Raw genomic sequence first — 16,849 nt, forward strand, 5'->3', positions numbered from 1 at the left:
AACTTTTATTTAAAGCTTTAACAGCAAAAGAATTTTTCAGCGGAATTGTTTCTGTGACCTTCCAGAGGTTCTGCTTCACACATAGGTTTGACTGTATGATTTCATTTCCCCTGTGGATATCACACTCTAGTGTTAATGGTGGAAGATAAACTGTACTGGAATGCAGCATTGCTGACTGAGGTCAGAGTACTGTAGCCCAAGGCAGGGTCTATAATTTTGAGTGCAAAGGGTAATACAAGGGCAGCACAAAAAACCAAAGTCTGCCTGTTCCCATTTATCATAACTACTTCATAAGTTTTCTATGCCTTTATTCTTCCTTCAATAATGTAGGCGTCATATAATCACCCATATCCATCGGAAGTAGGGGCCCATGTCTCCTGACCTGTTCAGTAAATGCACTACTGTTGCTGGCAGTTATCCTCTCAAGAAGCCTGAATTTAATGCCATTTCCAAATCTAACTGTCTAATCCTTTCAGTGATAGTAGTTGGGGGCACGGGGAGCCAGCAATAGCAATTTGATGCATGGACGTTACTTCAGAATTACACCTTTGACTTTGAAGTCTCCGAAGTATTTTAACATTGATATTATTCCCACAAATTTAAAGAATACAGAAAATACAAGGGGAGAAGGATAGTAAATATTGTGGCATTGAAGCACATGGATAAACCTCTGGAGCCTAACCAAGTGCATCGTAGAATATTGTAGAAAGCAAGCAAAGAAATTGCTGGCAGAGATTTTTGTGTCCTTTTCAGCTGCAAGTGAAGTAGCAGAGAACTGGAGGTTGGTTCATGTTAATGTTGGGGCCTTATTTAAGGAGAGCAGCAAAATAAGAACACTATAGGGTGGTGAGCCTAAGAATCACCTCCAGTAACTTTTGCATCTCTAATCTAAGAGATAGGATCTATCTCCATTTGGAATGGCAAGGACTGTTTAGGGATAGTCAGCATGGCTTTGTTCATGGGAATTTATGTTTTGTGAATTCCAGTGAAGTTTTTGAAGAGGTGGCCATGAGGATTGACAAGGGCAGGGTAGTAGATGTTGTCTACATGGATGTTTGTAAAGCTTTTGGCAAGCTCCGACATGGTAGGCTGGTCCAGAGAGTGAGATCTTATGGGATTCTGTATAATCTAGCCAAATGGATACATATTGGCTTGGTGTAATGAGACAGAGTGTGGTAGTGGAAGGTAGTTTTTCAGGCCTATGATCAGTAGTGTCTTGCAGGGTTCAGTCCTGGGTCTACTGTTCTTCATCAAACTTATTAATGATTTGAACGAGACTGTTGGTGGAATGAATATTAAGTTTGCAGAAGGCACCAAAGTGAAGGTTGTCTAAGGTTACAACAGGATATGGCTCAACTGGAAAAGTGGACAAAGGAAATGTGGATGGAATTTGATTCAGACAAATATGAAGAGATGTATATTTGGAAGTTAAAGCTTCCATTCACTGGCAGAAGATCCACAGTAAATGACAAGACTTTGGAGAGCATAGTGGAACAGAGAGGCCTTCATGTATAAGTACAGAGTTCCCTGGAAGTGGTGACACAGGTAGATAAGGTGGTGAAGAAGATGTCTGGCATGCCTGCCTTCATCAGATGAAACACTGAATTAAAGGGTTGGGTCACCAGGTTAAAGCTGTATCGGACATTAATGTCTCAACACTGGGAGAACAGTGTGCATTTCTGGTCACCATACAATAGAAAAGAAGGATGTGTCTAAGCTAGACAAGATGCAAAAAGGGCAAAAATGAGTGTTGCCAGGGGTCAAGAGCTTCAGTTATAAGAAGAGAATGGATTGAAGGAGGCTGTGGAGTGACTTTGTAGATGTTTATAAAATCATGGAAGGCATAGGGAAGGCGGATGGTCACAGTCTTTTTCCCAGGATAGGGGAGTCAAAAATTAGAGGCATGGGTTTCAAATGAAAGGGGAAAAGTTAAAGGGTAACTGGGTGTCAGGATTTTCATAGAGAGGGTGGTGAGAGTATGGAATGATCTGCCAGAGGAGGTGGTAAAGGTTGGTACAATAACAATTGAAGTAAAATTGACAGGTTCATGGAAAGAAAAGGTTTAGAGGGATATAAAACCAGTACGGGCAAATGGGACTAGCTCAGAAAGGAACTTCGGTCAGCAAAGACAAGTTGGGTTGAAGGGCCTGTTTCTAGGCAGTATAACTCTATGATTTCATTACTAGAAATCCTCTGGAACAGGAAAGAATTTATTTGATCACTTCCTCTGCCTGTGACTAGCCAGAAGGATGGAGTAGACAGAATGGGAAATCTTAACTTCGATGACTACACTGGTGTTGAAAGGTTATGCTTTGTTCTCCAGATGTGCTTAAAAGTTAGAAATTGACAGGGTACTTATTCGATTTTGCACACACAGGTGGGAGGCAGTCTCACCCTTTGAATGTACAATCAGAAACTTACCTCTTAGAAGCATTAATTCCTTTATTCACAGAAGAAGGCCCGTTTAGATTCTTCAAAGTGTTTAAAGGAGATGGAAACCTAAAAGGAGCTCATTGAAAATAAATCTTTTCCGTGAATGAGACCATTGAAGTGTATGAGAAGTGGAACAAAATGCAATATTTTAACTTTTTCTGACAGGCCAGATGGGCTGCACTGGTTGGTTCTTGTACAGCCAATGAAATGTAGAATGTCATGGCCAAGAACAAGGTCATACAGCCCATACCTGTATCGGCTTTACCATAGAACCACTGAATTAATGCCACTGGGCTGTTAGTTCCTCATACCCCTGTAATACCCACTAAGTCTGTTTCCACCAGTTGTAGATAACTAACATAAAGGGGCCTATGGCTCACAAGACTCAAAAGCAGAAATGCTGGACAAACTCAGCCAGACAGGCAGCACTGATGGAACAAGAAGGAAGTCAGAGATTCTTTGCACTGGTTTCTCTTCCCCCACGTGCTGTTTGACTGGCTGAGTTCTTTTGATTCAGATTACCAATATCTGCTGTGTTTTCTGTTTTGCGTGATTCAATTTCATCACAGCAACGCACAACGTTCATCTAGTTTACCTATTATAATGGTTCTGACAGGTAGCCAGAGTTAACTATCTTTCCCTTTGGCTAATTAGGAACGGTCATTGGTCTTTAGACCATGCTGTTTTATTCAGCACGACCAGGCCCAGTCTACTGACACGAGGTCAACTCACAACCAACGAGTTTCCAATTATGAATGGCCAGTTCCGTCCCTGAATGAGTGAAACCAATGGATTTTTAAAAATATATTAAAGAATTAAAGGATACAGAAAATAGTGGACACAGCCCAATGCATCACAACCTATAGGCTCACTTTCGAAGACTCTTTACTACTCATGTTCTCAGTATGTTTTTCTTTAAATGCACAGTTTGCCACCTTTTCCCCATGATTGTTTGTCAACCTTTGTCTGTTTATGTATATTTTTCATAAATTCTATTGCATTTCTTGTTTCCCTGTAAATGCCTGCAAGGAAATATACCTCAAGGCAGTACACTACAACATACACTTACTTAGCTGAAACTTTACTTTGAACTTTGATTAAGGGATCTGGGATTACTGCAGGAAGATGGTGCTGATGTAAAACATCTTAATAAGTAATGGAGCATGCATGAGGGGTTGAATGGCCTTGTCCCACTTCTAATGCTAATTTTGATTGCCAAGTGTTGTTGGCCCAGCAACCAAATTTCAAGATAACATTTCTAATGAGCAGGAATACTTTACAGAATGCTGAGGAATGGTAAGATATAATTCATGCTATAATGTCATGCTTTTAAACATAAGATTATAAATGTCAAAACAAAATGGAATCAACTAAGAAGGAAATATTTAATCTTGGTTATATTATGCTGGAATATTCTAATTCAAGAGTTTAATTCAGATTCACAATTTCCATATTAGTTCTCCAACATTGCTTCAGCCAACAAATATACACCCTGAATGCCTGATGAAGTATTTCCAATTATTCACTCTTAAGTTACTCAACAGCCTTAATGTTACAGCTCCTGAGGAGTGCTTGCTGTTTTGAAAAATGCTTACTTGTGAGCTTTCTGTAAGTGAACAGTTGAGTGAGATGCCCTGAGTGAACCCTGTATTCTAGCAAACTCGTTTTTTATAATTGAACTAATCCATCTGAGTGTAGGCAAAGAGGTTATTAGCGATGAACCCATGATTTGGTTATATGATCATTGGTTCAGTGTCTCCCGCAGTGCCAAAAATGTCTGATGAACCAAATTAAGACCAATGGCAATTATCATGCATTGCGATTGCATATTAGGTTGGTCCAGCTGATATATGGCTGTTTAAGTGCACCAAGCAGTTGAGTCATCAGTAGGATGCAATGAACAGGTGTTGGGAAATGGAGGTATCCACTTGCCTTCCCACTCTCCTTGTCCTGCAATTATGCTGATTTAGGTCAAGGGCCTAAAAATGGATGTGACAGGGACAGCCTAAAGGCTACAATATTACACAGCCGCACAAGCTCTATAAAATGCCAGGACGCGGAGGCTGTTTGCATCACGATGAAGGCATCACGACTACTGCCAGGGCGAGAATCAGAGACCAGCATGATGCATTATGTATCGGTACACACATCAACTAGGTCGTGAAGGCATGGAACCCCTTCTGGTTCTGTGCCAGCAGGTTCAGTCTCAAAATTGGTATTCAATGACAAATTATACCAAAATCAAGACATTAAAAATAACTTTTATAAATAATGACTTGGGATCTTTACACTCATCTGAAAGAAGACACTATGACTTTTTTTAAAAATAGCATCCCCAGTATACTGTACATGTATGACCATTCTACAATGAAATGAATTAGGTGTAAACCACAGCCTCTCACATGTATTCTTGTATCTAATGTGATTATAGCTGATCTAATTGTAACCATATCCTTACCTACTCCAGCTAATCATTCACTTCTTTGCTTCTCAAGAATTTGTCCAGCTCTTCCTGAAAAATTTACAAAGACTCTGATTCCACTGGCCTTTGAGGAAGAAAATTCCAAAGATTCACCATCCCCACGGAGGATAAATTTCACTTCACTGGTTCGATTCCCACTACTCCCTGTAAGGAGTTTATACATTTTCCCTGTCATTGTGTGGGTTCCCTTAGAGTGCTCCAATTTCATCACAGATTCCAAAGATGTACAGTTAGGTTTAATACATTGTGGGCATGCTATGTTGGTGCCAGAAATATGGTGACACTTGTGGGCTGCTCCCAGCACATACTTGGACTTTGTTGATGCAAATGAAGCATTTCACTGTATGTTTCGGTATGCATGTGACAAATAAATTGAATCTGCAAACTCTCACTGCTTTTATTTAGAACATAGAAAACCTACAGCACAATACAGGCCTTTCGGCTCACAAGGTTGTGCCAAACATGTCTCTACCCTAGAAATTACTAGTCTTACCTATAGCCCTCTATTTTTCTAAGCTCCATGTACCTATCCAAAAGTCTCTTAAAAGACCCTACCGTATCTGTCACTACCACCGTTGCCGGCAGCCCATTCCATGCACTCACCACTCTCTGAGTAAAAAATTTATTCACATTGTCTTTCCTTGACTTGCACTTTCTCCAGCTGTCTCTCTCTCCCTCTCTCGTGCTCTCACTCTCACTCTCTCCCCCTCGCTCTCTCTCTCTCTCTCTCTTCCCATCTCTCTCTTCCCACCTTCTCTTTCTCCCTGGCATCATATTCTACATCAAGAGGAATTGTAGATGTACATTAATATGTGCAGCTGCTGTGTTTAGCCAGACTAAATGCACAGGCTGTTTGTGCCTTAAGTTTGTGAGGTATAGAGAGAGACGGAATGGAGAATACCATTTTGACAGCAGGAGTTAAAGAAGGTGAGGTGGCAGGAGCAATCAGATTGTTTTAAAAAATGAAAGTGTTGGGGATCAGATTTCCATGGTAATGTGGCAGACAGAATATTATCCGCTGAGTGGGGCACAATCCGCCAATGCTGTGAACCTTTTTGGAGATGTGACCCACAATTCAAGAAGCCTCCACTTGAAGCCAGGAGAAAACTGGAAATCTTTGGAAAGCTATTGACTTGCTTCAGTCACTGCAAGAAAGAGCTGCAATGGCTAGCTCTCTTAAATAGAGTTGTTCAGTGACTTCCCTTGCATAGCATCAGATGACAACTGTGAGATGGTCGCAAATGTCCCTCAGTAAAAGATTTGGAGTTGTAGCAGCAGTAGGCTGTAGAGTTAAGATCTTCCTACTCAATGGGTAAACTTTACCAGGAGAATGCTGGCTAATGCATGCAGATCTGTGATCAACCATTTCAAAGTTCAAAGTGAATTTATTACCTAAGTATGTACGTGTCACCATAAACTATTTTGAGATTTACTTTTTTGCAGGGCTTCACAATATAAACAAAGAAATACAATAAAATTAATGAAAAACTACACACAAACAAGGTCTGGCAAACAATCAACATAACAACCAATGTGCAAAAGAAGACAAACAATGCAAATAATTTTTTTTTTAAAGTGAATAAATAAGACCTTGATAATAAATTGCAGAGTCCTTGAAAATGAGCCCAGATTTTGGAACCAGCTCAAAGTTGAAGTGAGTGAAGTTATCCACTCTGTATCAGGAGCCAGGTGGCTGAGGGGTTATAACTGTTCCTGAACCTGGTGGTATGTGTTCTGAGGCTCCTGTACCTTCTTGCTGATGGCAGCAGTGAGAAGAGAGCATGGCCTGGATGGTGGGGGTCCTTGATGAAGGATGCTGCTTTCTTGTTCTGCAGATCAATCATTTATCATGATATGTCTTCTGGAGAGCAACATCAATTATGATGTTTGACAATAAAATGTCTTCCTTTCCAACACAATATATAAATTCAATTTCTTTAACTTGGTAACATGATTAATTCACTGATCAAAATGGGACGTTCAGCTTGTGGCAAAAGCTTTATAATCATTTTCACCTATCTCCTTGCATTTGGAATGAGGATAGCTTTATAAGAGACCTGTGACTTGATTATAGACTGTCCACTTAGTCAGGTTATAAGATGCAGTATCAAAAGATAGAGCTATGGAAGAGACGGGAATGAGAAATATTTTCATCAAGACTTGTTCTGCAAAATTATAAGTACATTTCAAAGGGAAGTGCTTTGTAATCTGTTGGGAATAATGCGCAGAGTAAAGCTTTGTGAATGCAGTTAACAATGTTACCACACTTAATGACCAAAGAAACTATACTGTGGAGAAAAGGGAAACACTTTTCTTGTTTTCATTAATCTTTATTTGAAATGCCAATAAATATTTCACTATAATAAATCATTTCATTATTGAGTATTAAGAAGTAATTCTACTAACGTGATTGTGACAGATAATCCTGACCATACCACAATACAATGAACCAGACAGCATATTTCAACATGTGTTAGTGGCGAATTCCCTGTAACAAGTTTTCACAGGAAAATTACCCTATTATTTTTAAAATGTGGAAAAAAAGAAACCACACAATTTGAAACGTCTCTATAAATTAGGCATGTCCTGTAGCATTCTTTGCTGACTTTGGAAGTGTTCTAGTAAAGAAATCTAGCACATCAGAAACAAACACTGTCAAATATTTGTCCTGGAATGTTCTCTGAAGCCATTTCAAATTCAGATTGATCTGAAAAGAAACTAAGATGGATCTGTTTAGTATTATTCCAATTTGTCCAGTTTGGACTTCTGACAATTGTAGACACAATTCACTGTCTGATTCAGCTAAATGCAGCTTCGCATTTTTATAGCACAGATGTTAAACCCAAACAATCTGAAACTGGCTGCAGAAAGCCGATCAGAATTTGAAATCTGACCAGATTTGAATCGAACTTAAAGGTTTCAATTGTTTAAAATCATAATTTGATTTGTCCTTCAGTTCAAATTTTCGTTTACTCCTCAATTAAGCATTCATGACTCCACCTTCTGAAGTAGTGGCACTTCGCAGTAGATTGTGCGGAGGAGTTCACTAGAATAACTTGCAAAGAAGTGTACTCTACTTTCCTTGAAAAGAAATATTAGACTTTGAATTGCCTAAAAAAAAAAGTTGCTCGGCATTGTTGAGTAAACACATTTTTAAAACCTAGATGTTTTGGTGCAGATTTTCGTTCTGAATAATCTTGTGTAAGTCATCAAGTTTTTGTCACAGAAGTGAGCACCCAGTAATCTATACTACATTTCTTCAGGGATACATGTAGAATTTTTAGATAAATCAAGATATTTATTTTAAGGTATTTCTTCCAAAGATTTTTTAGGCATAGGATTCTTATTAACCAGACATACTGTCAGTTTCACAGAATTGACAGTGATCATCTGAAGCTGTATGTTTCACTGTCATTAATGCCTCAAAGCCCGGGCTGGTATGTCGCCAGGTGCATTTTCAATAACTTGATATGAGAAAGAAGAGCATGAAGATGAAATGGCAAATTCAGATCTGTATTATAGTCATAATTATTATCCATTAAAATATTAGACATTACTAAATGTATATAACCTGAAAGAGAAATGCTAGCTCAGTATTCGAACTGTGTTCCTGTATCAACAACTATACTGAGAAACAAGGGACCACAGTTGCTGAACTCTGGAGCAACAGACAATCTGCTGGAGGATCGGAGTAGGTCGAGCTCCATTTGTGGATGGAACAAGAATTGTTGATATTTCAGATGATGTAGATCTTCAACCCGAAACGTTGACAATTTACTTTCACGCACAGATACAACTCGGCCTGCTCCAGCAGGTTGTTTGTTATTGGCAATATATCCCTGTTAAAATGCAAAATAAACCACTCATGCACAAAGTAAACTTTGCAACCTTGCTACCCTTTCTTTGCAGGAAGAAATATAGGATAACCGTTGAGAGACGAGGTCCAGTGCACGAAGCTGAACCCGGTAAGCACCACCACTTGCGAGAAGATTCTGTTCGATCCAGTCTATCAACAGCTTAAACAGTAGAACCAAATGTTCCTTTATAAACTTTCGGTCTTTAGGGGAGTTTACTAAAGGTGTCACTGCAAAAAAGAAAGGCTAATATGAAATTAATTCTTTTGAAGCATAAGCTATTAATTTGTGACAGTTCCTTTAGCTTTGGAAAACTCAGGAAAATATCATTTATTACATTGCTGCCTGCTACTGGAAGCGGCATCTCTGTGAAGCTTATAAAATGTGATTCAGCCTGTTCCATTAGGTCAACACTGACTCACACTGGCAACTGAAGAGAACCTCCAAAGAAGATATTTTGTATATGATCATTTATCCCAATATATATTTAATGGGATCTGTCCTATTTGCCTAAAAATGGAAATATTTGAACCCTACAGAGATAGGGATTAATCTTAGAGGTGTGGTATTAAACATTACTGTTTCATGGTAACAGTTGCAAATTTTTTAAAAAGCTGTGGTGAATTCAATCAGTAGGTTAAAAATTACATTTGCTGATGCTATTCTGTGAATGTTTGGTGCATTTCACATAGCTGTTCATTGATCTGTTTGTTTTAATTTGGTGCATGTCTTCATTGAAATAGTAGGAGAAGAATTTGGTATAAGCATTAACATTCATTCACTATTGTTGTGAAAGAAATTTTGACCCTCTGGCTGCATAAGCATCTGTGCATGACTGTTTCTATTTCACTTGTACAACACCGCAGTTTGAATTTTCCAGTTACTGCTTACACCAGAGAATGCTACCTGGAACTGTGCTGCTCTTAGCTGCTTTAAAACAACTTGCTTTTTTTTCAGAGATAATTTTTAAAGCTTCAGTGATAGAATACTGACAATAGCTTGCATTTATGTAATGATTTTAATCACCAAAGCTCTTCAAAATTATTAATCTTGGAAAGTTATTGCCATGTTATATTCTTAAGACTATAAACTGTGACTTGCTCACTGGTAAGCTCAGATAATTTTTCTTACACACAAGTTGTTGGCATTATGAACACTCCACCTTTGAAAGCAGTAGTGAAATGTTAGGGTTCATTTGGAATTAAACTACATAAACTGTACAGTGAATAAGGTCTTTCATCTTTGACCAGCAAAAATTATGTATCTATAAAACATTTAGGATATTGTTTTCAAGAAATGGACTGCAAATAAGTCAACATTTTTTTTCTAAAATATAATTGTTAAGGAATTGCTAATATTTTAAACAAATCATGTACATATTAAATAAAATAAATATACCTGTACAGTATTTGATCAATTAAGACTTTCAGGCCTGTTTTAAAAAGGTTCTTGAAAATAATATGTTATTATGCAAATTAATTATTTAGATGCTGCTACTTGTATTTTAGTCGGCACCTGAGAATATAAAATTATACATGAATGTTCCCAGTAAAGCTTGTGTAAAATCGGAAATTGGTAACACATGTTAACAAAAGAAATGAATATATATATATACTCATAACAGTGAAAAAACATTGAATATTTTAAATTAATTGTGCCTTGTAATTTCCTCATTAGATAATAGTTGCAGCAGCAAGATTAGAGCACATTGTTATATTAGCTCATGTGCTGTAGATAAACATCTTCTGCTCCCATTAATGTGATTAAATTTATTCACTTAGTAGTGAAGGACTTAGTCATTTTTTTTCCTGGTGTATTTCTACACACAAATAATATTGCAGTTGCCATGGGAATACTCTATACCAGTGTAAATACGTATGCGAGTTTATTGATGGATTATGTAATGTGTTTTCTGCCATCCGATTCTGGCTCAGAATGTATTGCATAACTCCCAACCCAGCTGTAAGAGAATCAAAACTGCCTTTTTAAAATGGAAGCTCATTATGAAAAAACATAATGAGATGTCCTCTTAATAATTGATATGTGTGATACTGCAATTGAATAACAAATTGGTTGTATGAACTTTTGCAACAGACTTTCTTCGAGCGAGATCATCATTTTGAAATGAATAAATATTTACTGAACTGACTTTTTTGGGTTTTTTTTTATATATTTCTGTCACTTCTAGCATGTACCACTAGAGACAATGTTAACAACTGATGCTATGAATAGTTAATTATCCATTTGCCAGTGCTGTCAATGTTTAGATTGTGAGCTGCTGTTTCAGTATGTAATTAAAGATGGAAATAATGTGTGTTTTAAGGTAGAATGATATGAGAATACTGGGAAAAAGAAGATTTGATAGATATGGTTCTTAAGTGCAAATGCAAGGTGCCATACAGTATGACGGTAAATACTGGCATAAATTAGAAATATCTGCATATAATGTGATATTTATTTAAAGGTCATCTTGAGTTAATATTCATAAACTGTAGATAGTTTTTAAATACATTTTATTCAAAATGAATTGGTCAGTTTTATATTATCTATAAACTGCATTGTTGCATCTTTCATATCTGTGGACCTTGAAGATGTGTAAATGTCTTTGTAAACAATTTTATTTTCTGTAAACTGATGTCATATTCTTCATAGAATATTAAATCAAGGCAGATTCTGGCAATAAAATAATGAACAATAAAACCCTTTGCTCCTTTTCTGTGTAATTCTATTAAGTACCTGATGCACACACTTGATGTTTGCAGAATGCTTAGCATGCTACCTCTGCTACTATATCTAAGTAAGCTCCTTGGCAGATGAGTAATGCTCGTGAACAAGTAAAATTTAATCAGCCAAGCATGTTTACCAGGTTTAGTGGTGCACTCTGGGATAGCAGTAACTACACCCCTTTTAACTGCATGGACAAGTATGCTGTTTTATATTTAATTTACACCTAAATTTTCGACCGCAAGTAACCAATATTATTATGATTTTTTAAACTTCTTTACTGATGATCATCCATCAGAAATCTCTCTTTGAAATGTGATAGTTTTTTGCAATATCTGTCACTTGTAGGAAGGGAGCTAACACATGCTTCCCATTTTATCCCTCAGGTCCCCACTGCTGTCACCCACTGCTATGCTTCCTCCTTCAGCTGAGAGCACGGGATGATCTGGGTCACAATCTACTCCATTGTCACCATTAATGCCACACTATACATGGTCAACGGGAAGTGCACGCCTGCAGGACAGGACTGGTCCTGCCAGTTCGTCCTCGAGCTGAGACGGAATATACTATTGCTTCCAAGCCTTGGCCTACTCAAGCACCCACTGATGTATAGCTTTCATTATTTTGTTTTCATGTAGAATGTGAATATTTTTTAGAAGAGAAGTGTAACTTCTCCCATGCATTAACTATATTTGCTGTGGCTTCCTACATTACAAAACAACCTACCCATGTCTTTCAAGTGAAAAGATGCTCTCCATTAGTAGCATCACAGATATTATGCACGATATTAGGTTGAACAGAAATGTACGAAAAAATTCTGGAGATTTTACGAACATATATCTTTAGCTGAACCTCTTTTCAGGAAGTACTTTATTAAGAACCTAGCTGTAATTCTTTAACAGGATTTGGTGTCAATGAATTGTTGACAGGACTCTTGATAAATGTTAATTTACTGATAATTTCTACAAGCCAATTCCCATTGATTCAGATGATTAGTTAATTAAAGACTTGCATGAGAAGCAACCCATGTTTGGGCAGTGTGCAAGCTGTACATCAAGGCAGATGTCTGATACATCAGTAATCACTGACATCATCATTACAGGAATAAATTATTAAAATAGATTCAATTAAATATCAATTGACTGAAAGCTTTAAAAGGTTCTGAATAAAGTATCTTGATTTTAATATGGATTCCAAAGGGCATTAAGTGAGTTAAAGTTTACATTAAAGGGAGGTCTGAGATGAAAGTATTAGAATCCAATTCTCAGTAATTAAATCTAGAGACAGCAAAGGCACGGATGAAGGTATCAGCAGGAGGTGATGTAAGGGACTGGCTATAGTTGATAGTGAGGAGAGTAGATCAGAGTGGACTGAGCATCAGATGCCAAGACTGAGAGCAATGCTGATGGTTTCATTTAGTCATTAGGGAGATGGATAAAAATACTGAATAGAAAAGAGGAGCTGTTTGTAAACACCTCTGATCCATTTTTTTCAGTAAAATTGTGATTGATCTGATATTTGATCTCACATTCTTGTCCGAATCCAATATCCTTGATTCCCTTCTAGTCAACATTATTCCACTTGGATCTCAGACATAATGTACACTGAAGACAAAAGTTTTGAGCAATGAATACTAGATGGGCTATACCACCAGCATGATCAATTGGAGGCAACTGAACGTTTGAGACTGGTAATAAAGTAGAATGGGGAATGGTTAGTGTATGCAGGGAAGTTGCCAATGTGATTTTCAATGACATTGCTGGGAGATGAGATAGAAAAATCTAGGACTAAGTCTTCTGTTGCGATTACTACATGTGTCTTTAATACTTTTCATTAGTTTTGACATTCTTCTAATTGTCATTGATGTTTTTTAACTAAACCTGTGTGACTCTCTGGCTCTATCTTATCTATCTTTGTTCTTTTAGAATGTATTCCTTTAACCTTTTAGGATATTAGAGAACTTCCTCTGATGTGGGAATGAAGAGCTGCAATTTATGCATGTTTTGACCAACATTTAATAACCCTGGAATTTGTTCTCATCCTCTTGTTTCTCTCCTATCTTGTCCATGCCAAATCTGAAGCCATTTTGTGAACAGGACACACTGCCTGCCACTCAATACTGCTTCCATTATACCAGTCATCACCCAATTCCCTTTCAGAATGTCAGGCTAACTAATCTCATAGGACATAGACAGTACAGCACAGTGCAGGCCATTTGGCTCCCAATGTTGTGCTGACCTTTTAACCTACTCCAAGATCAACCTAACCCTTCCCTCCCACATAGCTATCCATTTTTCTTTCATCAATTTGCCTATTCAAGAATCTCTTAAATGCCCCTATTGCACCTGCCTCTACCACCCTCACCATGTGCTTGGTACCTCCAGTCTTGAACATTCTGATGCTTGCCCCACTGGCCTCCAGCTTTGAATGAATGGATGCTACTTAAAATGACCACAGCTCCCATCAGAACTTGCTGCTGGCCTCATTCATCTATGTGTATTTAGTCAGGTTTACTCCTGCTCCAACTTGATTTATTTATTTAGAGATACAGAGCAGAACGGGCCCTTCTGGTACAACTCAGCAACCCACCTATTTAACAATGACCAATCAACCTACCAATCGGTACGTCTTTGGATTGTGGGAAGAAACTGGCGCAGCTGATGGAAACCCATGCGGTTCATAAGTAGAATATACGGACTCCTTACAAATGGTACTGGAATTGAACTCTGAACTCTGGAACACCTTGAGCTGTAATAGCTTTGTGCTAATTGCAATGCTACCGTGGTGCCCTATGATTGAAAATTTCAGCCTTGTTTTCAAATATCTCGATAGACCCAGACACTTCCAACACTCCATCCTGGCAACCTCATGTCTCCTTGTCTTTATTGATCCTCCAGCTCTGGCGGCTTATCTCTTCTTTATATAAATTGTTACAGAGTTTGGGAGCCAAGCCAAGTGCACATGTATTGGCTTTGGTCCCAAACTCTACAAACGTCCACCTTTTGCTTTCCATCTATCTTCTGTAAGAGGCTCCTTATCCTCTCTGACTGAGCTTTTGGCAATTTACCCTGATGGTCCTCTCTCCTTCTCTGTAGCTCAATGTAAAGTTTAGAACATAGAACACTACAGCACAGTACAGGCCCGTCAGCCTAAGATGTTGTACTGATCTTATAACCAACTTCATGATCTAACCCTTCCATCCTACATTGCCCTCTATTTTTCTATCAGCTTTGTACCATTTTCCCCTCACACACCTTCACTTTTCCTCATCTGCCCTTCTCTGGTGCCCCTCCCCTTCCCTTTCATTCATATTTGATATTACTGTTATACTCCTTGAGCCCGTTCATTGTGGTGGAGTGCTATATAAATGCAGTTGGTACTCGTTGTGACGAGGTAGTTGCAAATTGGAGTGGAAATTAAAACAAGGATTGACAAAGCACATGATGGCACTTTGGTAGTCTATCTAAAGAGCATTAGGTCTCAAGGTGCTCTGCTGCAAAAGTCCCTGATAAAATCTCATTCACACAAAGTATGTGCACCTTCTGTTTTGGTGTAAGTGAACATTGCAACAGGTTTCATATTCTTCTTGGTTTCCTCAAGAGCTTTTGCTCCCTCTAATCAAACTCTGTTTCAGGATGTTTTATCTTCTTTGGACGAAGTGTGTCTATGAAGATCTACTGATGCATTAAGTAGGTTCATGCCTCGGATTTGGGATAGGATTTCTGGTAGATCTTCCATATGAATGAAATTTGGCTGTGCCATAATTTCATTGTGTGATAGTAACTCGTACTTGGATAATTATTCATAAACTGTAAGGAATTTTGCAATTCAAACTAATCTATGTGGCTGTTGCCCTGCCTCAAACATGAGCAGCTACAGGGCGTGAGTAAATAAACCTCGTGATATGTTTGATATCTGTCATTTTATGAATATTCTAAGAGAATATTAGTAGCATGAGTTTTCCCATGTGTATGGATGGAAAGCTTGGATGGATTTTTTTAAAATCAAATCACTTCAGAAAAAAATTATGCAAACAAGGCATTTGAAGATATCAATAGCAATGTGTACTTGTGAAGCTTTGTTTTTGACTTTTAAAAATGAAAGACGTCCATGCATTTTCTGTTGCTGACATTGTAAATAAAAAGCTTTTACTTTGGGGCAATCACTTTAAGCACTGTTGGTTCAATGTATGATTTTTACACTTCAGAAATACCCTTATATTCATACCAAGATACTACAACAGCCTGAGTAATATGCATAAGATTCTGGAGGAACTCAGCAAGTTATGCAGCATCTATGAAGAGGAGTAAACAATTGACATTTCTACCCGAAACCCTTCATCAGGACTGGAAAGGAAGGGGGCAGAAGCCAAAATAAGGTGGTAGGGGGAGGGGGGAGGAGCACTGTACAAGTTGACAGATGATAGGTGAAACCAGATGAGGGAGGAAGTTAGGTGGTGTGAGGGGGGTGTGAAGTAAGACACTGGGAGGTGATAAGTGGAAGCGGAATGGAAAAAGAGAAGGGTGAAGGAAAGAAATTTCTGAAACTGGAGAAATCAATGTTCATTCCATCAGATTGGGGCCAACTGGACGGAATATGAGGTGCCGTTTCTCCAAACTGAGTATGGCCTCATTGTGGCAGTAGAGGAGGCCAACTACAGATATCGAAATGGGAATAGGAAGTTGAATTGAAATGAGCAGCCACTGGTAGTGGCTGATAGAGTAAAGGGGCACAACAAAGCAGGCCCCCAATCTACGTCGGATCTCACTGATGTGGAGGAGGTGCACTGGGAGCACCACCATACAATAGGTGATCTGAACAGGTTGGCATGTGAACTGCCTCTCACCTGAAAGGACTGTTTAGGGCCATGAATGTTGGTGAGCGAGGAGGTGTAGGTGTAGCATTTGTCCAGCTTGCAGGGATAAGTGCAAGGAGGGAGAACAGTAGAGCAGCCCGAGTGGACAAGGAGTAATACCTACAGAAAGTGGGGGGGGGGGGTGTTGAAGAAGGAAGGATGTTATCAGTGGTGGAATAGGTGACAGACATTATGGAGAATGTTATGCTAGATACAAAGGCTTGTGGGGTGGTAAGGAAAAGTGGACACTACAAGACCATAAGACATACAGCAGGAGCAGAATTAGGCCATTCAGCCCATTGAGTCTTCTCTGTCATCCCATCATGGCTGATTTATTATCTCTCTCAACCCCATTCTTCTCCCTTCTCACTGTAATGTTTGATGCCCTGATTAATCAAGGACCTCAAATTCTGCCTTAAATATATCCAGCAACATAGCCTGTAAAGCTATCTGTGACAATGAATTCCATGGATTTACCACCCTCTGGCTAAAGAAATTTTT

The 16,849-nt window shown here is 38.5% G+C and overlaps 1 protein-coding gene across 5 annotated transcripts in view; it reads left to right on the top strand.

Moving 5' to 3' along the window:
- Window positions 1-15,405, top strand: part of npr3 (natriuretic peptide receptor 3) — an 81,400-nt gene extending 65,995 nt beyond the window's left edge. For 2 of the 5 annotated variants that reach the window (XM_073064313.1, XM_073064310.1), the window contains exons 8-9: window positions 4,929-5,061; window positions 8,825-11,469. In XM_073064313.1, coding sequence (XP_072920414.1) covers window positions 4,929-5,061; window positions 8,825-8,836 — 145 coding nt within the window. In that variant the 3' untranslated portion in view covers window positions 8,837-11,469. Of the gene's footprint in view, window positions 1-4,928; window positions 5,062-8,824; window positions 11,470-11,879 lie in introns of those variants that run through there. The other 3 variants (XM_073064308.1, XM_073064312.1, XM_073064311.1) reach the window with 2 other exon arrangements.
- The last annotated feature ends 1,444 nt before the right edge of the window (window positions 15,406-16,849 follow it).

Source organism: Hemitrygon akajei, chromosome 13, assembly GCF_048418815.1.
Source record: "Hemitrygon akajei chromosome 13, sHemAka1.3, whole genome shotgun sequence".
Classification (NCBI taxonomy): Eukaryota; Metazoa; Chordata; class Chondrichthyes; order Myliobatiformes; family Dasyatidae; genus Hemitrygon; species Hemitrygon akajei.